The sequence below is a fragment of the Anomalospiza imberbis genome, chromosome 5 (assembly GCF_031753505.1).
Source record: "Anomalospiza imberbis isolate Cuckoo-Finch-1a 21T00152 chromosome 5, ASM3175350v1, whole genome shotgun sequence".
Classification (NCBI taxonomy): domain Eukaryota; kingdom Metazoa; phylum Chordata; class Aves; order Passeriformes; family Viduidae; genus Anomalospiza; species Anomalospiza imberbis.
This window is the reverse complement of record NC_089685.1, coordinates 62,080,632-62,106,176: the sequence shown is the minus strand read 5'-3', so window position 1 is coordinate 62,106,176 and position 25,545 is coordinate 62,080,632. Positions and strand designations below refer to the sequence as shown.

Below are 25,545 nucleotides of genomic sequence, written 5' to 3'. Positions count from 1 at the left end.
TGGTTCACTGCTGCATTCTTTTATTTTTTTAATGATTAAAAATACTTTTTCTTGATTTTATATTCATTTTGTGTCGTTGTCATACTGCTCTGAGAACATCAGAGAGAAAAAGAAAATTTTTTACTTCAGCCCCTGCTTTGGATGCAAAATTCACCAAATTGCTCCCCATAATCCAGCTGGGGTGGCTGTGGCACTTAGAGGAGCAGCAGAGCTGCCCACATGCTCCCCTGCTCTGATTCTTGGGGGACCAGCAGGAGCCAGGCAGGAATGGACAAGAACCCTTAGGGCCTAAAGGCAATTTTGCCCTGGAGCAGACATGTGAGTAGCCCAGGGAGATTTCCTTCTTGGTGCTCCCAACTCAACCAGGGGATGAATGAGACAGAGGAGCAATGATGGTGAAGTCTCAGAGTGTGCACATGGTAAATGTACCCACCTTTTCTCACCTGCTTATTCATCACCAAGGGACATTTCAAACCTTAGTGGTCACTCCTCCCAGCTTATAAGCTAAAGCTTTTACCTACCAGGTCATAGCCCTTCTGATTTTATGATTATTTTAATGAAGCATCACAACTTGCATTTGTATCCTTCTTGGCTCATTCCCTCTCCAGGGCTTCTGTCTCTGTTTGTCAGAGTCCACCTGCTCTGACCCCTCTGCCACAGCAGTCCTAGTAGGTGAAGATCTGTTCAGCTTTGACAAATGTTAGCACTTCTGCATTTGCTAGTAATATTTTAGGGAGTTATTTTCTTTCAAAGGAATTTAAATACCTCTCCTTACTTCTGTTGCATTTCAAAATTTCACTTCTCGTGCTGAAATGGGAAGAGCTCTTTGGTTGGGAACTCATGGTTTGCTCTGAAGGTTTGAGATTATCAATGAGGAAATCTTATTTCTCAAAATGTAGTTTAAAAAGAGCTGCCAGGTGACTAAAAATAAAAATGTGTATACATGAAACCAAGAGATTATTGGGGGAAAAAACTGAATGCTTTCAAATACAGAAAATAAGGACTATGGTTTTAGTTGTGTTTTTAATGTAGTTTAGTTGCTAGTATTCATTCATTCTGGATAGTCAAAATAAATCACATTCTTTTTAGATATCCTAATGGTTTTACTTATAGAGCATGACAGGATGCTCTTTGATTTGGTGTTCTAAAACATAGCAGCATTCCTTAATAAATGTGCTTAAATGGCACAGGGTATCTCTACCGCAGGTTTTAATAAAACTTTTGGGTTTATGTACAGAACCAAAACATTGGGAATCTGTTTGTTTGAGTTCCTTTGGAAAGGACCTTTCTTTTTCATCTAGCCCTTGGTGTGGCAATGGGAAGAGGCCAGAGGCAAGGAATGGAGGGCCAGGTTTGCACCCAGGATCTCATGGCAGAGCTCGGAACCTTGGCTCGATATCAATCTTATCTTTTGCTATAAAGAAAAGGAGCCTGAAAAAAAATCTATTTTACTGTATTTTCATCTTAGGGAATTGAAAGAACAGCAATTGAATTCAGAACAAACCAATCAAATATCACATAATTGATGGTTTTTAATTTCTTTTTCTAAATAACCTTTCTCCAACTATAAAACCAACCATCTTCTGATTAGCCAACTTTGCTGATGGACTCAGCTTCAAACAGTTTCCAGCTCAATCACAAACCACCATTTAACTGGTCTGAGTCACAAGCTTACCCTGTAGCAGCCCCTCAAATGTCTGTTTTCTGGAGCTACAAGAAGGTCTCAGAGTGGTGTGAGCAGGATATCCAGAACTGGATGGTGATGCGTCTGGGTGAGATAGTCTCTGCAGCTGATACTAATCCCAGTTTTCATGGAAGAGTGGGACAAGAAAGAGCTCCAGGGATCCAGGAGGCGCTGTGCAAAGAAGAGGAGGGCACATCTCCCAACCATACTCTTTGGCAGCACCTATGCTAAGCAGGGAAGTCGTCTTCAGAATACTGCCAGGGGGAGACCTGACAATGAGCATGTTCAGCCCCTTACTAGCCCAAGAGGTGTGTTATTTTGGGGTCATTTATGCAATCAGGACAAAGCAGGGATGAGCTGGGATTCTGAGTTCCTCAGGAACATTCCATGGACATCTTAAACCCCAGGGCTGGGCAGCAGCGGTCAGTGTGGGCAGCATATGAACAGATTGCAGAACTCACTGGGATTATCAGCTCCCTCTTAAGCTCACCCCTACCCTGTGGTCGTGGTTTCTGTGCTTCTCTGAGTGAGGCTGACCCTACAGCCCCTTTTACTTCAGCTGGGATTTATTGCTGTTAGGGTTGCTGAATCCCTCTGCCTCTTCAGAGAATGGGGTATAACCAACAGCAGCAGATTCTACTCTCAGGAAATTGCACAGGCTCAGGGAAACCCGGAGATGGCTGAGAGACCCTAAAACTTTCCAGTTAGAGATTCCCTCTCCTGTTTTGCTGGTGCTGTCTAGCAAGTCCATGGTGATGCCCCACCATGCCAGACAGGCTCCAGCCATCATGCTGGAACTGAAGGGAGAGAGGAGTGCTGAGTGAGAAGAGTGCCTATGGCTGCTGCTGCTGCTGCTGCTGCTGGATAAAACAATGCAAGGGGATGGGAAAGGCCATGGAGAAGGTGGTGGGAGGGCTCTGGAGGCGGCACCTGCCTGAGGTTGCAGCAGCTCCAGGGTGATTCATCCTGGACTGGGAGTAATCGGCTCCTGAAACGCTGAGCCTTGAAACTGTTTCATCACGTGTAACATTTCCCGCTATATAACACACAACTTTGCAAAAGGCTCTCTGCTCGGTGTTCGGCTGCAGCAAAGCCCTGAGTCACCTCCTGGTCCCAGCAGCCATGTGTCAGTCCCGGGGAGGGGAATGGGCAAATTAGATCTTGCAAGAACAGGCAAATTACTTTCGCTTTCTCAGGAGAAATACCCCAAACAAACAAACAAAAAACAAAAAAAACCAAAAAAAAAAAAAAAAAAAAAAAAAAAAAAAAAAACAAAAAAAAAAAAAACCAAAAAGATAGTAAGAGGAAGTGAATACTTGAAATCAGCAGGATCCAAAGTGAGCTCATCTATTACAGAAAAGCCAGAACAATCGGCTGACATGGTATGGGGGTTGAAAGTGCTCGAATGATGGCTGCAAAATCTTTCTGTTCAAGAAGATGCATACTTTGATGGCAAAGAAAGTGATCAGAATTTTGCTAACTGCTTGCTGCAGTTTTATCTGACAAAGCTCCTCACTCAGAGCTGAGAAAATAAGTGTCCCCTCAGCAAAGCTCCATTGGCCAGGAGTCTGACACATCCAGGCTCCAACATGCTCTGAGAAGAAGATAATCCTATAGAGAAGATCTACCGAGAACATTCATCATCCTGTGTTTTAAGATGTTTGGTTGCATAAAATATTGGTGGGTTCATTTTCCAAGATAGGCATTTTGCTCACAAGCACCAGGAGAGCTTTATCAGAGCATTTTGCTTCCTTCTCCTCCACCTCAGTCACTGAACTGGAAAAATTCGCCCCCAGAAAAAAACAGGTAGAGATCACAGTGATCACAGCACTCCTGATGGGAGGCATGAGGCAGGTGCTCTTGAAGATTGTGAGGTCCTCCTGTCCTGTGACCAGCTGTGCAAATAAGGCTGCAGCAGGAGCCCCCAGGGACAATACGGCACATTTGCGGGGCTCACTGCTCTGTGCCGGTAGCCAGATGCACTCTGCAATCTTCTCGCCTTCAAATCACCTCTAAAGGTGATCCAAAATACCCTGTGCTGGTAATTCAGGGCTGGGGAGTCTCCCATCCTCAGTATGATGTCAAATGTCCCCTATCTTTGGTATGATGTCATTGGGCTGTGAGACTCCTACACCTCTGTGAGTAAGAGAGACCCCTGCCAAATCTTCTACCCAACAGCCAGATTTATAAGCCAGTGAAAGACCACCCCAGCCATAAACCAAGAAGAAGCCCTTGTAGAAATAACCTTTCTCATTAAGTCCTGGTTGAGTTGCATGGTGCAGTGCATCTCTTGTTTGATCTACAACTCCAGTATATCCACAGACTTCAGCCAACATCTTGTAGGTGATGTTTTCAAATTTCCTCTCAGTATGATGAAAGACTGAAAGTTTAACTTATAAAAAGAAATTATCTCAGCTCCTGAAGCTGAATTTCAATTTCATCACCTCACCCAGGAGCTGGGACCTTGGCACAGAGGGACAGTGTCTATCTGTAAATCCAGACCCAAAGAGAAGAAGGAAAGAAAAAGCTTGTAGTTAGAGGACTAAAGACAGAAATAATTTTGGGGGCCTGCTCATATCCAAGACTCAAAAAGCACTGATGCATTGAGGCCTTAAAGTGAATTTTCACAGAGGTCAAGTGTACGTCCCCAGCATGGAATGAGCACAATAAAAATTGGCATTAAATTCTGTGTCACTGGAACCTTGATTCAGAGTCACTGCAAGAGAAAACCCCAGAGAACATGAAATGCTGTTACATTTGTACGACAAGGCTTTGATATTTTTTTTCTCTACCCCTCTGGTGCATGATGTTCCTGCAATTAATTTAGTCTATGTTTCTAACAATGTGTGTGCAGAAGGAAGGGGAGTAAATTGATTTTTGGTTTTCCTTGTATCAAAACAGTGTGGCTTGCTAAAGGAAGAGCTTATATTTCAGTCCCAACACGTATCTCTGTTACATTCTGGATAATCCTTGAAAGATACCCCAAAGAGTAGATTTTGGGGAGGAAAAAAGATGCTCACAGAGGCGTGCAGGAGGATCTGTACACTGCTGCTCACAGAAGACAGGTGAGGACAGGGGCCATGCACAGGGATGTTGGATGCTGGCATCGGCAGCACATGACTGCCTGGAGGCCACCCAACAGGATGGGAAATAGCTTGGACAGACAAGGATGAGGATGGGAGCTCACTGAAAATTACTTGTGATCTTGCCATGACTCACTACAGAAACTTCCCTACCTCAGCTCGTCTTCTTTACACATCTTTACTAGTGACTGATTCGTGGCAGTCTGTTTTTTTTCAAACTTAGAAAGCCACCCAAACACACAAGCACTGAGTAATTACCATACATGTCTAGCACCTAAATAAATAAAAGTGCTTACCCTGCACTTTTCTGATCCAAAGTGTTGTATACTCTGAGTAATCACTTCTAAACCTGTGTTACAGATGTTTGTGTTGCTTTCCTGGGCCTGCCAACAAGAAAGCTGAGGTGGAGGATGAGCCTGATGTCCTGAAAAAGCCGCAGAGTCAGACTGAGCAAGCAAGGGTGTGGCAGAGCTTTTCAGCTCCTCTTGCTGCATACAGCCTTTTCGCAAAGGCAGAGCCAGGACTCGTCTGTATTTCTCTTCCTGCTGTCCTTCTGAACACCATTCTGCATGCAAATGTGCCCATGGACTAAATACCTTGAAGCGCATACTTTCCAGGAGATGCACATTACCTTGTCTTCTTCAAGCCTCTGTATGGCTTATTCTGCAGCTGATCCCAAAGCACGAGTGAAAGGAAAAACGGTGGTGGAAATCAAAGGAAAGAAGGAAGCCAGGGCAGCTCTGACAGCTTTTATGTCTCCTCCTAAAGTTGCTATGGACATACACAGATGCGGGGAAGCACATGTATCCTCGTCTGTCACTCACAGCAGTTTGGAATGGGGGTAAGAGGACCTATCACCCCAAACCCAAGACATTTTCTTGAATGAGCTGTTGGAGATCTTTGGTGCTGCCTCCCATAGCAACCTCCTGGCTCAGTAGAGCTGGTGGCACTGGTCTCCCCCAGCAGTGCCTGCAAGTGTATGGGAAGCAGGCGGAGGCAAGGCTGGGGAAATGGGGAGGTGCAGAGCAGGGTGGATGGACCAAGTGTCCAGAACAGAGAGAGAAAATTGAAATCCCATAGAGGGAACTCTTCCTTCTTTTGGAAGGCACTTTGAAGGGCAGTTTTAAAAGATTCCTCCAGTGGACTAAAGAAGAAGACATGCTTGAGGTATAAGCACATACTGCTTTCAAGTATGTTCATGGGGCATTTAGCTTGATCTACTTAAGATGCAAAAGATAGTCCAAGATAGACTGAAAGTTTGGAACAAAACTGAAGGACATTATGTTGTTACAACCAGATAAACAGTGTGTTCCTCTTTCAAAGTTAAGCAGATTTTACTATAGTTATTTCTACGCTATATCCTCCTGTTTTGTACTTCAGATGAGTGCTGCCCCCGGAGAATGAAACTCCTCTGTATCCACATGGCTGGGGGAAGCTGCTCAGGTCCAGCTGGGGAATGAAACCTGTCCCTGGAAAGAAGATATCCATAAACAGTTAAAATACTTGTCAAAATTGTACATAGAGCCTTTTAATTAAAAGAAAAGTAAAGCAAGGCAAAACAAACCCCAACCTAATTATGTTAGTCTCATGATGAGGAATTCAGCCTACTCTTACTTTACCTGCAGCTTTCCTTTTTCAGTGGCTGGGAATGGATACACATATTCAATGCTCACCCTGGTTCCAGAACTGTATTCAGTCCAAAATGTAAAATTGCTTTGTTTTAATGTTCTGTCCTTCTTAAGTCTCCAGCCTTGAAGCTTTCACTCATCAGTGTAGTGCCAGTGTTCAGACCCTGGCTTTCATCTGGAAGCAGGAGTGTCAGTGTTTCATCCTTAGGGTGTCAGAGATTTCCAGTCAGATGTTGGACAAAACTCCGCTTTTCAAGGAGACTCTCACAAGCTGTTGGAGCTTTCTGAGCCTATTTTGTCCAAGAAAAAATATTTTAGATCCATAATAAGGAGTTTATTCCAGATCTTTTGCTATTTAGTATGCAATATTTTAGTTATGGCTCTACCCATGCTGACACCACAGGCTGCTATTTTGTTGTTCCTGCGAATGAAGTAAATAGCTCTGTGTTCCAGCTCACAATAATAAACACAGCTATATTCCTAGTTGGCCTTGGCCAAGACAAGCTATTAAAATGAGTTTTGTTTTGTCACGTTTCATGTTCTGAATCATCTTCAGGAAGTGTGTATCTGGTGGAGAGGCACTGAACAGGCGGGAAAAACACTGAGATGATCCTCTCATGCCAGTACCCAGTGGGACAAAAGCAATAATGTTCCTTGTCTCCTAATGCTGTGCAAAGGTGTGTGTGGAAAAAGGATCATTTTTTAATGTGTTCAAAATACAGCCTCCTTTTTTTTTGCCAGTTGTAACTCATGGTGAAATGCTTGTGCTGACTATCCTCTGTCTTCTGCTGCATGGAGGTGGGCAGCGGAAAACGCAGCATCAGGCTTTGTCAATTGCTTCCCTGATAGCAGAGTAATTTTGTTCTGAGAGGGTGGAAAGAAGGTTATTTCATATGACTTGAACTGTGCAGCCTGATACAAGCATTAGGAAGCTTTGACTGCGTTATAAATAACTTGTGATACTAGCACAGTTTTGTGCAGGTGCCTCTCTGAAGCTCCTACCTTGGCAGCCGCTGTCAGCAGCCTCCCCTAACATGGAGGCAGCCCATGATGGCAGTCACTGGTGGGGATGGTGGGCTGGAGAGACCATCCTCGTGTTCACTGTGTGACGCTGCCGCCTTCTGCTTTGCTGCGCACGAGGAAGGCTCGAGCCCTTTTTGCTCCTCACACTTGCCACCCCATGTTCTCCTTGGCACAGGCTCATTGCTTTATTTGTCTAGGGTTGCATCTGTGCCTGGATCCCATAGGACCTTGGTAAGGATCCAACATCACTCATTGCATAGGAACACCTTTTTTAAAAAGGGACCAGAAAATTTCAGGGCAGTCAGGAGAGAAGCCTTCTCCTCAGCAAAACAAGCCTCTGAGCAGCTGCCAATTAGCTGCTGTAACGGCTCATGATCTCAGGTAGTGTTTGAAAGCCAGAGATTTATAATCCAGAGTCACATAAACTCTATGGCAAATCAAATCTGTGATGGGAAAAAAAGCAAAACAAAAAACACTGTAATAAAAAGATTCAGCACAGGAAGTCTGATAAACTGTTAATTTTACTTAGGATAATTACAGTATTTACATCTAGGTAGCGCTGACAGTTCAAAGCTTTGATATACTCTAATGTGATTTATGGACAGCAGAAGGGAGCTGGGTTGAGCTCATCGTCCCCACCTCAGGCGCATCTGCTCTATGTACAAAGCTCTGATGAGCACGTGCTGCCACAATAGATAGGACCGACCACAGGTGCCTCCTTGTCAGAAGCACGACATCTTCATAGGCTGCTGCTCAGAGACGACCTGGGATTATTAAGCACTAATGAAGATTCTACACTTATAGACAGCTCAAAGAGCTTAGCAACGCACTCAAGGGAGTGAGCCCAAACTGGTATTCTGATTCCAGAAGGGAAGTGGGAAAAGAGAAAGTAAATGAGGCTGCCTCATCTTCCAGGAGCTCCTTTTAATGCTTCAGTAGACGGCTGATCAACAGTGGCCTCAAATCCAGGCCCACTGTCATCACTTGTAGCTCCATTCTGCCAATGCAGTCTACAGCACAGGTGAGGAAATGGCCTCAAAACAAGTAATGGCTAAGGTTCTAACCGTGATTTGCGGCACAAATGCTGCAGCTGCTTGTGATTTTGAGGATTTGTTGTTTCCCTCTCCCATGGATGCCATCCTGCCCCTTGGAGGTCTCCAGCTGTAAGCAGGATGAGCCATGTCAGTGAGGTGGCGGAGGGAGTCACAACCCAGGACAGAAATATTGCATGAGCACATTGGTTGCAGAAACACTAAAAACAATTTTTGAGAGAGATGTCATATGTAATATGGGAGCAGAAGGAGCATCTCTGGGTGCCAGTCTCAGGTTTTAACGGTGGATGGTGCCAAAAAGATACTGTGTTTTGGGTTTATCATCAGCTGACTATTGTCTGAAATGAAGCTGAGGCTCATGGGTGACATCAGGGGGCATGGGAATAAGGTCTGGGAAATAGGTAAAAATCCCCTGAAGCAAATCCAGCATGGGCCTTTCGGCTTTCTGAATTTAACCCTCCTGGAAATTGTGTCCAAGAGACTCATTGAGATTCATGTTTACCTGAAGTATCTTAAGAAGATTCCACATGGATAAAATTATATCTGTCCTAAAATGGCTCAAAAAGGGAGGGGTATCTCATTCTGACTCCTCCCTGGGAGCAACACTTCTTTGCCATCTTACCACCCCAATGGAAAGGCACACAGTGGCACCAAGAGACACCCAAAATACCCACTATGAGGATAACTTTGTGTTGCTGCTCACAAAAGTCCCTTTAGGGAGTCTTGGAAGGTTTCTGTAGAAACCAGAGGCTCAGGACAATCCTCGCAGAGCTATTGTTCTTCTTTGTAGACTTTCATCTCTGAAAATTGCACAGATCAGTGATTTAAGAGTATTTAAATGTTTGGTCTCCACTTAGTTAAGCAGGGAGATGGATGGCCACTCACTCTGCATGGAGCAGCGGGACATGAGAGCGTTGACACCTGGAGCCATCTCTCATCCCCAAAACCAAATGTGAGTAAAAGGGTTTTGTGACAAGCATAAGGACTTGTACACTGAAACCATGCAAAACTGAACTCATGTTTTACAGAAAAGGCTGCAGCTCTGGGATGGATTTTGGCAAGCACATGCCTCCAAAAATCCACAATACTGACATTTGGTGGAGGGTGGAAGGGGGAGGAGCACACAAAACATCCAAGCCCATGTCTTTCATTAAAAAATAATCATGTTTCATGTCTAAAATATCAAAATTATTAATTTCAATGCATCCAATACAACTGTGATGAAGAGACTGCTCCAACAGCATACTACTTCTCTCTGTGAGTGGACAGGAGATGAATGCCCTTTTTGATCTGCATTGAAAATGGTGTCTTCTAGGACATGGGAGAGAAAGGAGGATGAAAAGGATATTAGGCAGGCTGCATCTCAAGAGAAGAAAATTCCCTTTAATCCCCTTCCCAGCAAAAAAACATCCATTTGAGATCCAGCACAGGAAGATGAAGAGGACGTAAGAGTCAGAATAGCACAATCAGAAGAAAAGCACACATTCTCAAGAGCACCATCAGAGCACTGGCCCTTTTCATTCCCATCCTGAGTTTTGATACCTATCATACTCATACATCTGATTCCTTTCCAGGGGAAACTGCTCTGCTGTGTTCCTGATTTATATGTTGGAGTGAGGTCAGGACCTACCTTTCATGCAAGGACCAAGAAATCAGGTGATGGAGCCATATTCACAGTCATATATAAAGAAAAGGCAGCAAACAGACAAATTCCAGACTGCTGCAGTAGAGTGGGTAAATTCTTCAAGGCAACGGGCAGTAGTGCAACCCCACACTCAGATTTGGCCTCTCCAAAATCAGTTGGTGCTAATTTCCAATGGATTTTTAAATCAAACCTCAAATACCTTTTTTTTTTTTTCTTTTATAACCAAGACCGTTGCTGGGTATGGCAGGATGCAAAGTCCTGGTGAGCTACCCCTTCTGTGTCCAATGGAGAGAGGCTGGAAAGCTGCTAAAAAAGGGAAAGAACAGGCCAATGCCCTGTTGTTGTGAAGGAGTCAAGTAGCAGAGACACAAAACAGAACTTGCAGCACCTTGACTTCTGGGACTGAACGCAATGTGAGCCCAGGTGAGCCCAAAATCACCCCACTAACCCCCTTCAGGCTGCAGAGGAAGGGCACCACTGGTACCTTGAATCTCCATGGGAACCATATGAGAGAGAGGGGAAATAAAAGAGGAGAGCAGAGAACAGACCAGAGTGAGCAGCAGGGAATGAGGAGAGGGCGGTGGTGGGGTGAGGGGCATGTGGAAACCATCCATGCACCAAGGTGTCCTGCAGCGAGAAATAACAGGCTTACTGCAAAGCCTGCTGCACTGGGGAGGAAAACTGAGCAATATATGGAGCCTGTGGTCAGGGAATGGTGTGTTTCCTCACAGCAGATTAACCCGGCAGCAATATTGGCAAAGGGAGCTTGTGAGGAAAAGCAAAAGCAGGCAAGAAGAGCTCGCTCTTCCCATATGTTTTGTGGGGAGAAGGTGGTGAGCAAAGCATGAGACAAAGGATGCTTCTCTACACCCATCCTCCTCTTCCCCTGCAGCCCCTAGAGGAATCTGCATTAGGAAAATACTCTCCACAGTGTCACCTCCTCCTCTTTTTCTCCAGCCATGGCTTGGGGATCTTCAGTTAGTGATGGCTGTCACCCAGGCTAGGGTGAGAAACCTGGGGTGCCAGTGCCTCCTCTTACAGTACCAAGGAGTTCATCCCCTTGTTGGATAGCAAAGCAGCTGCCACAGGGCAGAAGGATGGGAGCTCATGGCGGTCCAGGAAAGGGCTGGCAGCGTGCTGGCCATGCAATGTTTCACAGGCAAGTGCCTTTCTCCTGTTCCATGACAGCACCACATTCTTGCTGCCCAAATACAATGTGGGATCACCCCCACATTGACAAAGGGACGAGTTTGTGGTCTTCATCAAGGGTAGGCCCCATCTTCCAGAACACCTCCTTGCCTGCCTGACAATGGGAGCAACATAGAGATTTAGTCTTGGTCTCTGCCTCTGCCCATCTCTGAGTTATCTTCCCCCCATTCCTGGCTGCTCCTTTTTAGCTCAAGGAATGAAACTCAAGGCAGAGTCAGTCAGAGAAGTGGTGGTACTGCCATTCTTTGCCCTGGTGCCTTTGGAGGAGGCAGTTTTTTAGAAATAGTGCAGATCTTTCCAAGTGGGGGCTCCCCTCCTGGAAACTCAGCTCTCTGCCTGCACAGGCTTTGTTCCAGCTCACACACCAGTAGTGCTGCTTAGCTCATCTTCGGGATGCCATTAGCTTCTTTATTAGGAGATGGTGGGAGAGGGCTGACAGCTGTGGGCCCCTTTCTTACCTGCCCACAGACAACTCCACACTCAAAAGTGTATTTTCTCATGTGTGGTTGGGGTTTCACCATCACACCTGACCACAGAGAAGTGGGAGCAGCTCCTGGGGCTCCCCTGCAAGGGGTATTTGCACAAGACCACACAAAGCAATTGCAAAGCTTCCTCATCCTAGCCCAAACAGCTGCATCTCCACAGATACTCCCTCCCTATTTGACTGCGGCAGGAGGACATGATGATGAAGTTCACTTCATAGTGTCGCTACAAACCTGGCAAACTGGTTGAGGCTTCAGCCATTTTTCTCAGACATCAGACATTTTTCAACCAGCAGATTCCTGACAGCCTGGCATTTTTTTAATGTATGGTCTGTAGTGATTTTGACAGGAAAATTCCCATCCATCCCCTCCTACTTCCATGCAGCCCAGTGTGCTGTGTCATCCTGGTGCCACATTGTCCCAATTCTGGCATTTTGAAGCAAGACCACTGAGGGATTTAGCACACGAGGCACAGCTGATGCCACGCAGCACCTGGAGCTCATTGTCTCTTTAGCAAAAGGCAGAGAAGGAAGTCACTGTCTGGTCATTTTGGCTGCTCTCTGCCATGGTCTGTTCAGCAATGCAGCCCGCTTCAGCTGACAGACTTGTAGAAAGAATCAGAAAAGTCAAAATTACCTTCTGTTCCACAGCAGGTCTACCAGTGATTTGTTTTTCTCTAAGCCAGGCAGCTGCAGGATACACTGTTCTCTGCGGTTTTAACTGTCATTCTCTCCTGATTTTATTTTCAAATCCACAGTTCAAATGCATTTTTCATTTATAGGAAGGGCAAATGGCACTGATATGGTCTTTTCTCCCCTGTGCACCTATCTTCCCCACAGGATGCTTAGAAATGTGCCTTATTCCTCCTTCCCCCCCAATAATCTCTCTGTATTTTGCAAAAAGGAGAAGCTGTAGTCAAAAATGATTGTTGCTTCAGGAAAAAAGGCAGTGGGAATAAATGGGCTTTCTCCCACATCTAGCAGAGGTGGAGAGGCCGAACAGTAAAAGCTAGGACAGAGTGAGACCAGCCTGAGCAAGCAAACGTTCCCTGGGGAAATGGGGCACTTTGTGCCCTTGGATAAAAGAGATGTCTTGTACCTTCACCTGGTGCTGCCTGTGCCACACAGCTTCTCTCTGAGCTCACTCGCTGAAGCTTTTCCTTGTCTCTCCAAGCACAAGCCTTAATGCACTACAGAAGGCAGAGCTGCCGGCAGCCCTGTGCTGCAGCAGCCATGGCCCATCACCTTTGCAGTAGGGGAAGTGGCAGCAGGGCCACTGCAACCGGCAGCAGCTGAAAAAGGATTTTCTTTCCTGGGCATGGGAGCAATTGGTGCTTTACACTCTGTATTTTTCCATTTGGGAAAACCAGGTTTGGGACAGACACTACAAAAGCAATCTGAAATCAAATTTAACAGAGTTTTACGCACTGCAGCAGAGCAGAGTTTCAAAGGGTGTTTAGGGGAGAGAGCCTGTAGCCAGCCATTTGGAGGGTACATTAAAAAAAGGCAATAAGAAATACCCAACCCCCTTGTCTTTCTGCAGGCACAGCCTCAAGCAAATGCACACAAAGCCACAGAGGAGAAGAAAATGTTTCTGTCCCCAGCTAAAACAAATAGGCTTAGGGCAATATGCACAGATGAAAGAGGAATGAATCAGAATGATGTAGCTGGACCCAAAACAAAGTTCTCAAGGATATAAATTGGTGAGCATCTGGGTACCAGGTCCTGAAAAATCAAACACTGCAAACAAAATGTACAATCGAAAACAGGGACATCTAACATTTCACTCATCTCAACAGGACATTAAATAGGAGTTCAAATTTCAGGGAATGGCATTTAATCTGGACACCCTGTTGCCTGGGTGAATACTTTGACCACTGTTGAGATCATCTTCCCCCTCCTCTTCTGTTCTCTTCCTGCCTCCATCACCAAAACTACCTGACAAATCCAGGATAAGCTTTCTACCAAGAAACATGGTAAATAAACTGTCTAGCTATAAACTCTTCTAGTCCTATTTGTTCCTGTTTTCTTCTTAAGGGTGGAATACAGCGAGCCATATCATTTCAGAGCAATGACACCAACAGATAAAATAATCCTGACATTTGCTTGCTGCAGATTACAGAAAGCCCCAGCAATTACAGAAAACCTGCAAGTTTTGTTTCTGTCAATGGCCAGCTTTATCCCCTATCGCTACAGTACACTAATGTCTAACATCAGCTATCAAATTTCCCATCCTCAGTAACTAGCAAAAAAATGGCATCCAAAGATGGCATCATGAATAGCCAAGGACAGAAATCTACCATGTCTACCACTGCTGACATAAAGAGGCAGCCTTTTGTAGCAGGAAGAATTTCTTGGATGCTGTTTCAGTTCCCAGCATCTGCTAAGGTTGTTGACATAGAGGGCAAAATTTGATGCAGTGAGCAGGATACCAGGCCATTTGGCAGAGGAGACACCAAACAGAACATTATGTAGTTTTCAAAGGAATGATTTTTGGCCAGTTGGATTTGAACTGGGAAAAATACCACCAGAGAGCAAATAAAGAATTGGTTTGCTTATACACTGCTTATTTTTAGCTTTCCAGCCAATCTAGCACATGAATTTCCTGAGTTTACTTTCACTCAACACATGAAAGTGCTTTATAAACACTGACAAAAAGTGACATCCCGTTTCTGTTCCCCAAAGCTAAACTATTGGAACTGGGAAGTTAGTGAAAATTTCCTCTGCAGGGGAGGTGGTCTAGTCAAACTCAAGAGCAGAAGTGAGAGAATCGTTTCTAATGATGACACAACCCCTAATTGTATAGATCATAATTTCACCTCTGCTGTAATAAAGCATGTCCACACAAAAATCTATTTGCATAAACTACTCTTAGCCAGGCCACGTCCTGCACCCACTGCACTACACAATGGAGCTTAACACCGACCTCAGTGAGCCAAAGGTGTGGCTCTCATTTGTGTGGGAGTAGAACCAAACTCACAGTCTGCCTGGCACAGCAAAAAAGAAACACTCCCCAGCTAAAGAGTTAAGCTTAGTTTAAGTCCCCAGTCTGCAGATAATTCTCCTCCCTCATGCTCTGACTGCTCGCTCTTGAACACAAGACAAAAAACTTTGAGAGGAAGCTCCAGCAAGATTTTATTCAATGGTATACAATAGGAAGAAATTAGCATGAAAGAAGAATCGTATACATTACTGACTTTCCAAGTCACTAAAACAAACCCATAGTGACAAGAACAACTGAGTTCGATGACATAACAAGAAGCGTGTGACCATCTCTCTAGTGTCCATACCTGCAAATAGACAATATGTTAATGCTCTTTTAAAAATTACAATTCATAGGACTGCTGGTCTGGGTGGATTTATTTTCATTCTACCACAGCATAATTAATATGTAAATGGATGAAATACTGTTAAGGAAATCTTAGGAAGTTCTCCACATTTCACTTTCCCTAAAAGTCTACCCAGACACCAGTTAGAAGAGAGCCTGAGCAATCCACAACACCATGTGCAAGAGATCTCAGTACCAGTTATCTTTCTCCTGAATCCCACTTCAAATATATCTGGCATGAAGCAAGGCCAAAACTTGTCACAGCCCCAGATTGAGCACACATCAGAAAATATTAATTCATGTCTCTGTTTCTCATCATGCTGCCCGTGCAATATGAAGTGATTAGCCAGGCAACATGGACTCAGTTTTCATTGTGTGTTCAGGAAAACATCTTAATATCAAAACTATGGTACTTCTGTTGTCACGTCAATGATGATTTGCACAACTGACTGTCTACCAGAGCCCAAACGCAATCCTCAACAGTTATAATACCTGTTTTGCTTTGTTTCAGTCTGGACTGTGACCAGATTTTTTTTTTTTTAAGTAGGTGGGGAGAGGGACAATCTACACTTAAGAAAAGATTACTAGATCAATGGTGCAGAATGAAGCAAGTGATAGGCAAACTTCCCTAACCATTCTCAATGGATAATTACCTCTAAAAATGTGACTATCCCTCAAAAACCCATTCTTGGATCTCCTACTACTATTCTTGACAGGAGACCTTTAAAAAACATTAAATAAAACAAACAATACAGCAATTATAAATAAAAGGGCCAAAGCTGCAGGAATGGCTGCATGCACACTTGATTTCCAGATGCTAGGAAATATGCTGTATTAATCTCTGAGGCTATCAGAGTTACAAAACGAATCATCAAGATAACAGAGGGACCCAAGAAGATCTCTGGCACCTCAGCAGAAACACTTTGGAACCTAAGCAGCTTAATTCAGGTCATCCTCTAAACCCAAATTGCTCATGCAGCAGCACAGTTCACCTGAGACTCCACTTCTAGTTAATTCCATTTCTCTCCTGCTCTCCGTTCTTTAGAGAGAATGCCAGTAGAAATCACTTTTTAACAGCTCCTACATACCCCACAGCTGTTTGGACTTCCTTCCGAGCTCACTTAGAACCAGGTGACTAAGGAAAGAACCTCTCTGAACAGCAACTGTACCCTCAGACACACCAATCTGACACTGATCATTTATATTTACAGGACAAGTGGACTTTTCATCTTGAAATCTTTGCAGGATACGTACTTTTGGAACTCCCATTCCCTGTTGTCCAGTGGACATACTTGGCGAGTTTTGAGCCAGCGAGAGATGCAGTGGAAGTGGAAAGCATGCTGGAAGACAAAGTTCAGATCACATAATTTCAGAATGTATGAATGCATCTCAATGCAAAAACTACCACTGAAAGCATCACAGTAAGAAAAGATTAGCAAGAGCTTGCAGGCAAAGGTGGGGACAACTGATCATTTAATTAGCTGATAAACACCAAGGAATTGATCCACATTTTCAAAGAGGAGGAAACATTAGTGAAACGCAGCAGGGACCCTGTTCCACAGTGCATACAGTGCCAACTGACTGACTTATGATGAAGGAGGGAGTGCAGAGTTTAGCAGCTGCTAAAATTGGCAGAGCAGATGCTGATAAAAAGCATAATCAGAAAGAAAAGAGGGGATTTCAGAGTGAGCAGCAGGGATGATATCAATGTATACATGCTGAAGGAAGCTTTCTGTCAGTTTGCTGGAGATACCAGAGCCTGAATAAAAAGGAATTTGCAAAATTAGGATAAAAAAAAAAAATCTCATTTATGTATTTAATAAGGGCATCTGTTCTCTTACCCCATACAGCCACTTGTGGTGACTCTCACACACAACAACATAATTTTGACATTAGAATATCCTGACATGGTTAAAATTTTTGCCCTTGTCCTTTGCAGACAGAATTGCAACATTTACGGTCCTGTTCCAGCATTATCACATTGTAACTCAATCCCACAGCACAGTAAAGATGGGATCCACTATGGAATAGTTTATTTATTTTCCAACTCAGGCCCAGGCTAGCTAAGAGATATTCAAGTTTGGAGTTAACATGCTAGTGGGACCAATTGATTTGATCTTCCCCAAAACTCAAAGCAAATCACCTGGTTACCCCAGACTGACTCTTTGAATTAATCTGCACACAGACACATCAAGCAGGCTGGCATCCAAGTAATCCTAATAGTGAGGGAAAGAAAAAGGTGTAACTCCTAGGCAAACCATGACCAGGAAAATCATGCTCAGAATGAGACATCTATTATTCCTTAAAAAAAAAAAATAAAGGCTTCTCTTCCTCCTTTTGCTTCTTCGTCCTATAAGATCTCTCTATCTTTCACTTTCTTCTCTCTCTCCTTTCTACATTCTAGTAAACATAAGGACTTAAAAATTCTTATTTCTGGAGGACTATGTGAAACATACTACAGAACTCATTCTGTCCCACACCTTCAAATAAGGAGGATAGCATCACCCCACACAAGCTCCATGATAGAAGTTTTCCTTACATTGCAGACGCCCCATGCAACTGTGCATTCCTCAGAGGTAGCCGATGCTTGGTTGGCTTGACATTCTATGCCTGTGAAAATAAAGATTGAACAAATATACACAGCAGTTGAAGATGTACATGCACATGTACTAACTGGTAGATTCCTTCATAATAGCAAATGTAGGCAGGGGAGGAGGAGCTCTTTAGTGGTATTTAACACACCAGAAAGCATCAAGAGCTACAGTTTAATGTGTACTGCTTTTCCAAAAGTATCATATCAAAACATCCTTAATTCTGATTTCCTCCTTCCTCTACTTTTTTAGTATTCCAAAGTTTCAGAGGGCAAGAGTACATAGCTCATCTGCTGGCAACATGTGTCTGTTTCCCAAATTTCAAGGATAAAGATTTTCTTTTTTATCTCTTTTTTTCACCGAGATGTCTTTTGATGATGAGTTGACAGTATGTTTACTTAAACTTCTTACCTAGGTTTCTCTCAAGACAAATTCTTATATGTTCCTGTCAGACATTATGTACTTTATTTGCAAATGTAATGCTGGGGTTTGCCCGTCTTTATTTTATAGTCTTGTGATAGGTAAGTACATCCCAAAAATCCACAATAGGAAATGCAGTTTGGACAGGAAATACAGGTTTGGACTTTTTAGACCTTGGAGCTGAGTACCCAGGAGGATCCCTAACACTAACCTTTTATGAGTTTGGGTTATGTTCTGGGCTTCTGTGTCAGATGGTGTAGAAGAAGGAGATGAAAAATAGTGAGGAAAGAAGAACTACACTGAGAAAATAAATCTTACAAGCCAGTTCTCTGTTCTAAGGCTGAACAATTCACTTCTGCTCTAGTTCAAGAAGAAACTTCAGAATAAAAAGATTTTTCCAACTCTTCCACCATCAGCAGCACAAATCTGTAAGATTAACATTTTACTTCTTGCTAAAGGATGCCTTCTTTAGGAGTAAAGATCAAATTAGTTTTAAAAGATTTGCTGATAGATGATCAGCTTAGAACTCAATACATGCCCTTGCTGCTTTCTTGTTTTGCAGATTTTTTTTCCTGGCAAAGAAGATGTCTGAATGAAATGTTCCAATTCTCTGTTCACTCTTCATGTGCTTGACCATGCTTAGAGGAAAAGGAATTTGATTCACCAATTAAAAGATTAAAAAACTTTCAAATCCCACAGGTTTGGCTGAAAAATGTGATCTCTATTTGTTCTGTCCCATTCTCCCCTTTCTCTATTTTTCACCCTTTTCAGGTGTGGTGGTGCACAAAATAAAAGCAAGGCCCATTTTTTTGGAGATGCAAGAGATGCCAATTAACCTCGGTCGCGAGGAACTACTCAAAATAAGACTGGTGTCTAAAGAAAATCAGTAGCAACAGCTGTTCTGCAAGATTTGAGTGAACCTGTATTTATCATATGGTTTACATCAAAGATATGATATACCACAGCAGGAAGTCCAAAGCTAGATCCCTTGCCTCCTTATAGAAGAAAACAAAATCCAGTACTTCAGTCTTAATTCCCAAATCTCTCAATACATACAGCAATAGAACTAAATTTTATTAAGAATATGGAAGATGCTCAAGACCCTTGAAGAACTTCAATTACTTTGGATACTTGTATAAAATTCTACAGCTGAGATCTTTGCAACCATTTTACTGTCGCTGCAGTATGGACTCATGGTCATGGGGCATGGTATGTTAACTTTTAAATATCTGGCCAGTAACAGATAGTGGTGAGAAGATGACTAGTAGGAAAAGATGAGGAAATTCCTCTGAAGGGAAAAAAGTCAAAGAGTAAGCAAAGTTTAACTCAGAAAGACTCTGCTGAAAGCAAGGAAAATACTCCAGCACACAATATGCTTATCTTGTTTCTTCTCTTTTCCTGCTGGAAACAAAATATTGGGCATATTAGACTTAGACATGAAGTCCGTCTAGCCCATTTTTATGTAATTTTGTCTTTTGTTTTTTTTCCTAAGAGGCCCTAACATTAGAGCTGCATGAACACAGTTTTTAATTTTCAGGATTTTAAGAACTCTGTATTTTGCCTGGGAGTGAGAGGGAAGAAAGATGGTTTAGGTAAGGAAAAGAACCACCACTGACATTCATTTCAGTGTTACTCAAACTTTCACTTTCAAACTAAACTTTCACTGACAGTTTAAAGCATGACAGTCCCAAAAGTTTAAGAGGACAGACGAATTTTTGTGGCTGAGGAGGAGTTCTCTGGTGGTGATGGAAAGCCCTTCCAACAAGACACTCGGGTTTAGCTCCCTCATCAAACACACTGGACACTACTGCTAGCACTGCTTTGACTGCCAAAAAAGGGCCTCCCAAAAGATGAAGCACTTTTTGATCTCCTACTTGCTTCATTTCAGAAGAGGACAATATATCAAAAACAAACAAACAAACAAACAAAAAAAAACACATGGACAATCTCTATCCTAGAACGAAAGCTGAGGATCCTGGCTCTTGAAAGAAAGAGAAGCTATTTACCATCTGCTGACCCAAAAGAAGTTGTAAGAGTGAGATAGTAACAAGTAGTGGAGGAATACTGAATGATGCTTCTGTTGCCTTGCTTTTGACAGAGTATCTGCAGGTGAGGACAGAAAGAGACAGCTAAAACCTGAAATACCTGTAAATAATTGTGACAGATGCAATGGAAGCATTTCAACTCAGGGAGTTGTGGAAATACATCTTATATAATGGCAGCTTCTGAATCTTGACATTGTAAGAACCAGCCCACTTCCTATACATTTTCTATTGCAGAAATCACCTGTATATTTACACATCAAGAAATAAATCCAAACCCATTCCATCTAATAAACATCCTGAGATTCTTCTCTGGATTCAATGCAATATATTTATCTTTGTGAAGCTGGATTCATGCAAGGGGACAGTATTTGGATGGCACACTTTACACAGTTCAAAGCTATATTGGTCGTCTTACTACAATAAGACATTACACATTTAGGATAATCCAATGTACTAAACACACTGTTAACACTCCCCAAGTTACCATGTTGCAGTGACAGCACCAGAGAGCAAGCCTTTGAAGAAAGACTAAAGTAAAATCTAAACAGAACCTGTGTCTTGCCAGAGAAGAATGAAACCAAAACACTGAAAATCTACTCATTCCTTCTGTACACTGAATACAAACCAAACTCAGGGCAGGGGGGATCCTTTGAATCATGTTATTACCGAGTCATAAGGCACATGCATGGGGAGAACTGCATGACACCTTAGCATTGTTGCCTGACTTTACCCCATTAACAAACTTTCATTACCATGACTGACATTACTTATCGCTCTTCTAGTGTTTTTTTCCCATTCTAGGTTTCTTTTCATCACTAGGAATGGGAGACATTTATATCCTGCATTTTATCAAATCGAATCTTGTGCTGTTCTTCCCTGCATATTCTATTAATTTTTTCTCAATTTGCCATCACTTCACATCTTATGTTTGAAAATCTAATTAAAGGGTTTTTTTAACAACATTAATGATCTGTAACAAGGAAGTAAGCAAATCCAGAGCCAACACTGATCTCGGAATACCAATTTAGATATGCCTTCTACTCTGTATGCTGTCAATTTTAGTCTGTCATTTGCAGTCCAGGCTCCTCATAACATTGCTCATACCAATTAATAACATCTTATGCTTGAGCAACTCAAAAAGGAAAAAAACTTACCTATGCCTTTTTCCCTTACTGTTTTTCCTAATCTACCTATATACTCTCAACCCCCTCACACATATTGGTAGGGCTTTCAAAATATTTTTAAAGAACTGATAAACAAAATTTATTACTGAAAAATAGCATTTGTCCATTCTCCTTCCAACCCCTCCATACTTTTCCTTCATGCCATATGTCCTATTTGCTATTTTTAAAAACAAAAGCAAATACACAAGACTGTATTTGGTCTGTCATGGAAGGTGCAATTAATTTTGAGGCAGATTGATAGAATGAAACACACCAGCATCTCCTATCTTAAAATACATCCCTCTTGTCATGAATAATTATCTTAAATTACAGAATTTTATATATTTATTCTACACATTTGTAAATTCTATAAATGCAACTTATGTTCTAATAAGTCTTTGAAATTCCATTTGCCTGTCAGCAAAATGTTTTCCTCTCCAATACATTATAAACCTGAGAGACTAAGTAGCAGTCCAGTGTCCACCTTCTTTTGAAACTTCTTTCCAAGATGGTACAGGTTAGAGACACTTAAAAAGGAAATATTTACATTAAAGAACCTCAACTTATTTCATAATCCCTGTTCTTTTTAGTGTTATCATTCCCTGTCTAATAACAAAAAACAAACTGAAGCATGGATAGGCAGTAGCTGGCTCAAAATACAAACATATCTATCCCCAAGAAGAGAAGAGAGCCTGCTTAGCCCATGTTCAGACCAGTGTGTTACAGTGTGTTTTCACTTTATTAAAAAAACAAACAAACAAACAAAAACACAAAGCAAAGCTTCTGAAAGAAATTTTGTAATTATTATTTAAATATGAAGTAAAATCAGGTACATCCTTCAGTAGCTGTTCCTATAAACTTGAAGTCTCACTTCTCTGAAGTGCTTTTCTTATTGACAGGAAGTCGCCAATAGTATTGGTTCCAAGGGCAACCACATAAAACACAAGTGCAACAAAACTACTCCAATGGGATCAGGATAAGCCATGCCCAGGCACTGTCCTTGGACCTGGGCTCGTTTTGGGGGGTTCCACCAGCCTCACATTTTAGAAATAAAGGCAAACTTCTATCTGGGGTATGCTAACAGGTCTTCTGTCCCTCATGATTGAAACAAGGTGGACAGTTATGGTGCCAAAAGTACTTTGCCATTTTTGAGGGGAAAAAATGGGTTTGTACTCATTACCAATACACTAAGGGACTGAAAACAGTGACTTCATACATACACACCTAGTGTATGTATGAAGATTATACAGCAAAAGATTATACAGCAAAAAAAAAAAAAAAATCAAACCAATACTAATAATCTATTGCTTTTTATTTTGGCATTTTATTACCCTCCTTTGTAAGTGAACAAATAATTTTCTAGGTGGCTACAGAATTCCCCCTACTACAACATGTGCTAAGTTAGTAAGACAAGGTAGGTTTTATAGAATGAGGAGTCAAATTAATTTGCTGGTCCATGCTTTTTCTTGCCCGAGATAGACACAGAGAGTGTTACAAGACTTCATCTTATGAGTGTCATCAAGAAGCTGACACTCATAGCAACCTCCCCAACTCAGAAATATAATATCTTTCTTTGTAAGCAATGCCTGTCAACCCTGAATAATTCCAGTTCCTCTTTATTATTACTCCTTTTCTCCTTTGTTGTGTTCAAAATACACTCAGCAGCATCATGTCTGTTGATCTGGCATCAAGTGATCCTACCCTTTATGAGAAAAGGGTGAGGAACAAACAGTATGGTGACACAGGTCACAAAAATAGATTATGAGACTTCAGCATTACATAAAATAGAGATTAGCAGAAGAATTAGTTACTAACTAAAAGCTTTGCTGAGTTATATCATCAGCTGGGCTAATTTCAGCTGTTCAGCACACACAAGTCCAAACCGTGTCCCTCCCCATTTACTTACATAGATCCATAATGTGGTTTCTGCAAATGGCACAGTTATCAACCACAATGTCCCATGCCCACAGAGCTACGGCATTCCACTGGAGAGGGGGGAAAAAAGAAAAACAGTTGTGATTCATTTTACACTGGACAGAAATCCTTGCTATTCTTCAAGATAACATGTACTTTTTGAAATAGAAAAGCTGGGATATTTAAGAAAAAACAAATCTTAGCAGTCCAGAGTAATTCCTCATCATGAGTTCAGGTTACTAGGAAGCAGTGGTACATTCCTCTCACAAACCTCCCAGACACAATGTCTCCTTCCCACTTCAAAAACAAGGTAACTCCCATAGTCTCCCCTCCACTTCTTTTTTTTTCTGTGAAACAAATACAAGCATCTGGATTTCTATTCAAGATCCAATGGAATCCAAGAATGCAGCTCATGTCAAATCCTCGACTCTGAAGGAAAGGACAGCCCCTTGGAGAAAGACCAAGTCAGATGCCATTTTTGTTAAGAGGAATTCCCAGGGGTTTCCATCATCACAGATGGCAGCTGCATTTTAAACAAACATATCTACAAGCAGGAATCACTGGAAATGTTTACTGATATTCAGTCTAGGGGTCACTTTTCCTCAAATTATACCTTAGTACAAGCCCACACAATCTAACCCTGCTTCTCTACACCCTCGTGAATAGCCTCGGACCATCACCATGACCCAGCTGACAAACTGGTGGCACTGGATAGGAGAGCAGTATTATGGCTGCTCTGAGCGAGGAGGCAAAGCCAGGGTGGCATTGAGAACATTTGCTCACTAATACGTTGTTATGGCTTGATTGATATAAGAAAGAGAAAAAAAGTCAGCCACAGACATTTGCAGAAAGCTTTTACGCAGCATATGGGGCAGCCCGGGCGGCTGGGCCACAGCGGCCGGGGGGGATGGATGGGGAGCTGGAAGCACTCCAGCGCCGCTCGCCCGCCCGAGCTCTGGGTAAGGAGCAGCCGAGGCCTGCCGGGGCGGCAGCGTCGGAGGAGAGCGAGCGACCAGGGCATCCCCCGGCCGCCGCGGGCCTGCCGGCGCCCCCGCTCCCGCTCCCGGCGCCCCTGCTCCCGCTCCCGCCCCCGCCAGCGGCGCCCGCTGATTGGCCAGCTCCCGCTGCACGTGCGGCGGCCCGCCTCAGCCATTGGCTAGGACGCACGCCAGGACTCCCCGCAGGCCTCGCGCCGCCCCTCCCACCGCTCCGGTGCGGAACCGGGCGCCCTGCTCCGTAAAGGGAGCAGGAAGTCGCCCCCTTCCCCGTTCCGCTCGCTGGCATCAGGCCGGCCCCAGCCCCCTCCCCGTCCCTCCGGGAGCAGCCGGAGGAGCGCGCCGCCGGGGCCTCACTTTCTTCACTTCGAAGCGCTTCTTGCCGGCGCCGCTGTTGGTTCCGCTGGGGGTGTCCACATCCATTGCGGCCGCCATTTTGGGTGCGTGAATCGGCCCGGCCCGCTCCGCGCGCGTGCGCGGCAGGGCGGGGCGGCGGGGCCGGAGGCGAGGGGGGCGCTGGGAGGGGTCACCGCGTGGCCACGCCCCCCTTGCGCCGCCCCCCCCCGCGCGCCGGCAGGTGCGGGGGCTGAGGGCGCGGTCACGTGAGCGCGGACGCGGGAGCGCGCTCCTGAGGGCGGCAGCGAGGGCGGGGCCGCGCCAAGGCGACCTCGTCGCTCTGCTGTCGGCGTTCGGGCTCTCGGTACGGCGTGCCCCTACAACCTCTTGAGATTTGCCTCCCCACCCTCTGCACATGAGGGGCTTCAGCCCTCAGTAAACTTCTAAATTGTTTTCGGCCATCGTAATCGAGGCAGGACGAAGTGGGGCCGGCGGTGTTGTCGCTGTAGCCCTTTATTCTTCCGCAGTCCAGTTTTTTTTAAAAAGGAACACGGGATTGCTGGAGATATGACGCGCACCTTACAGCATGCGATTTGAGTTTACAATAGTTAAATTCCACATGGATTTAAAGGTGCTGCCAGAGCTGCCCAAGCCTTGCTTGCTCCTTTGCAACGATGGAGGCGACAGGCACGGGAGCTGGTTCTGGGAGCTTCCTTTGTCTGTACCTTCCCGACAAGGTCAGTGGTGGTGTTCTCCATGGTATGGAAACTGAGGACAATACACTCCCCAGCAGGACAACTGTAGGTCTTGAAATTTCACCCAGCTTTGCAGGTCCCTGGAGATGCAATATCTCTGTAGAGCCACCCCTTCTAAATCCATTTGTACACTGTGCTGGTCCGTGGACGTGGGAAAGAGGAGCTTGTAGAAACACTAAGAGGCCATTCTCTT

General features: G+C 43.8%; 2 protein-coding genes across 2 annotated transcripts in view; one reads left to right on the top strand and one right to left on the bottom strand.

The window, feature by feature from the left end:
* The window catches only part of LOC137473520 (collagen alpha-1(I) chain-like), a 30,712-nt gene extending 13,104 nt beyond the window's left edge, over window positions 1-17,608 (top strand). The window contains exons 2-5 of the mRNA XM_068189268.1: window positions 5,128-7,072; window positions 8,286-10,538; window positions 13,349-13,508; window positions 16,345-17,608. The gene's annotated coding sequence lies outside the window, so the exon portion shown is untranslated. The remainder of the gene's footprint in view (window positions 1-5,127; window positions 7,073-8,285; window positions 10,539-13,348; window positions 13,509-16,344) is intronic.
* RBX1 (ring-box 1) lies at window positions 14,916-24,767 on the bottom strand. Its single transcript, XM_068191379.1, has 5 exons — window positions 24,619-24,767; window positions 23,259-23,337; window positions 17,673-17,743; window positions 16,388-16,473; window positions 14,916-15,095 (listed from the first exon to the last, which is right to left on the bottom strand). The coding sequence occupies exons 1-5, from the start codon at window positions 24,694-24,696 to the stop codon at window positions 15,083-15,085; spliced, it is 327 nt and encodes a 108-aa protein (XP_068047480.1). The 5' UTR covers window positions 24,697-24,767; the 3' UTR covers window positions 14,916-15,082.
* Window positions 24,768-25,545: the final 778 nt, after the last annotated feature.

Coding starts and splice junctions, on each gene's coding strand:
- RBX1 (XM_068191379.1), bottom strand. CDS start 24,696: ATGGCGGCCGCAATGGATGTGGACACCCCCAGCGGAACCAACAGCGGC. Junction 23,338..24,618: donor AGCGCTTCGAAGTGAAGAAA/GTGAGGCCCCGG, acceptor CCCCCTCTCCAG/TGGAATGCCGTAGCTCTGTG. Junction 17,744..23,258: donor AAACCACATTATGGATCTAT/GTAAGTAAATGG, acceptor TTATTTTCACAG/GCATAGAATGTCAAGCCAAC.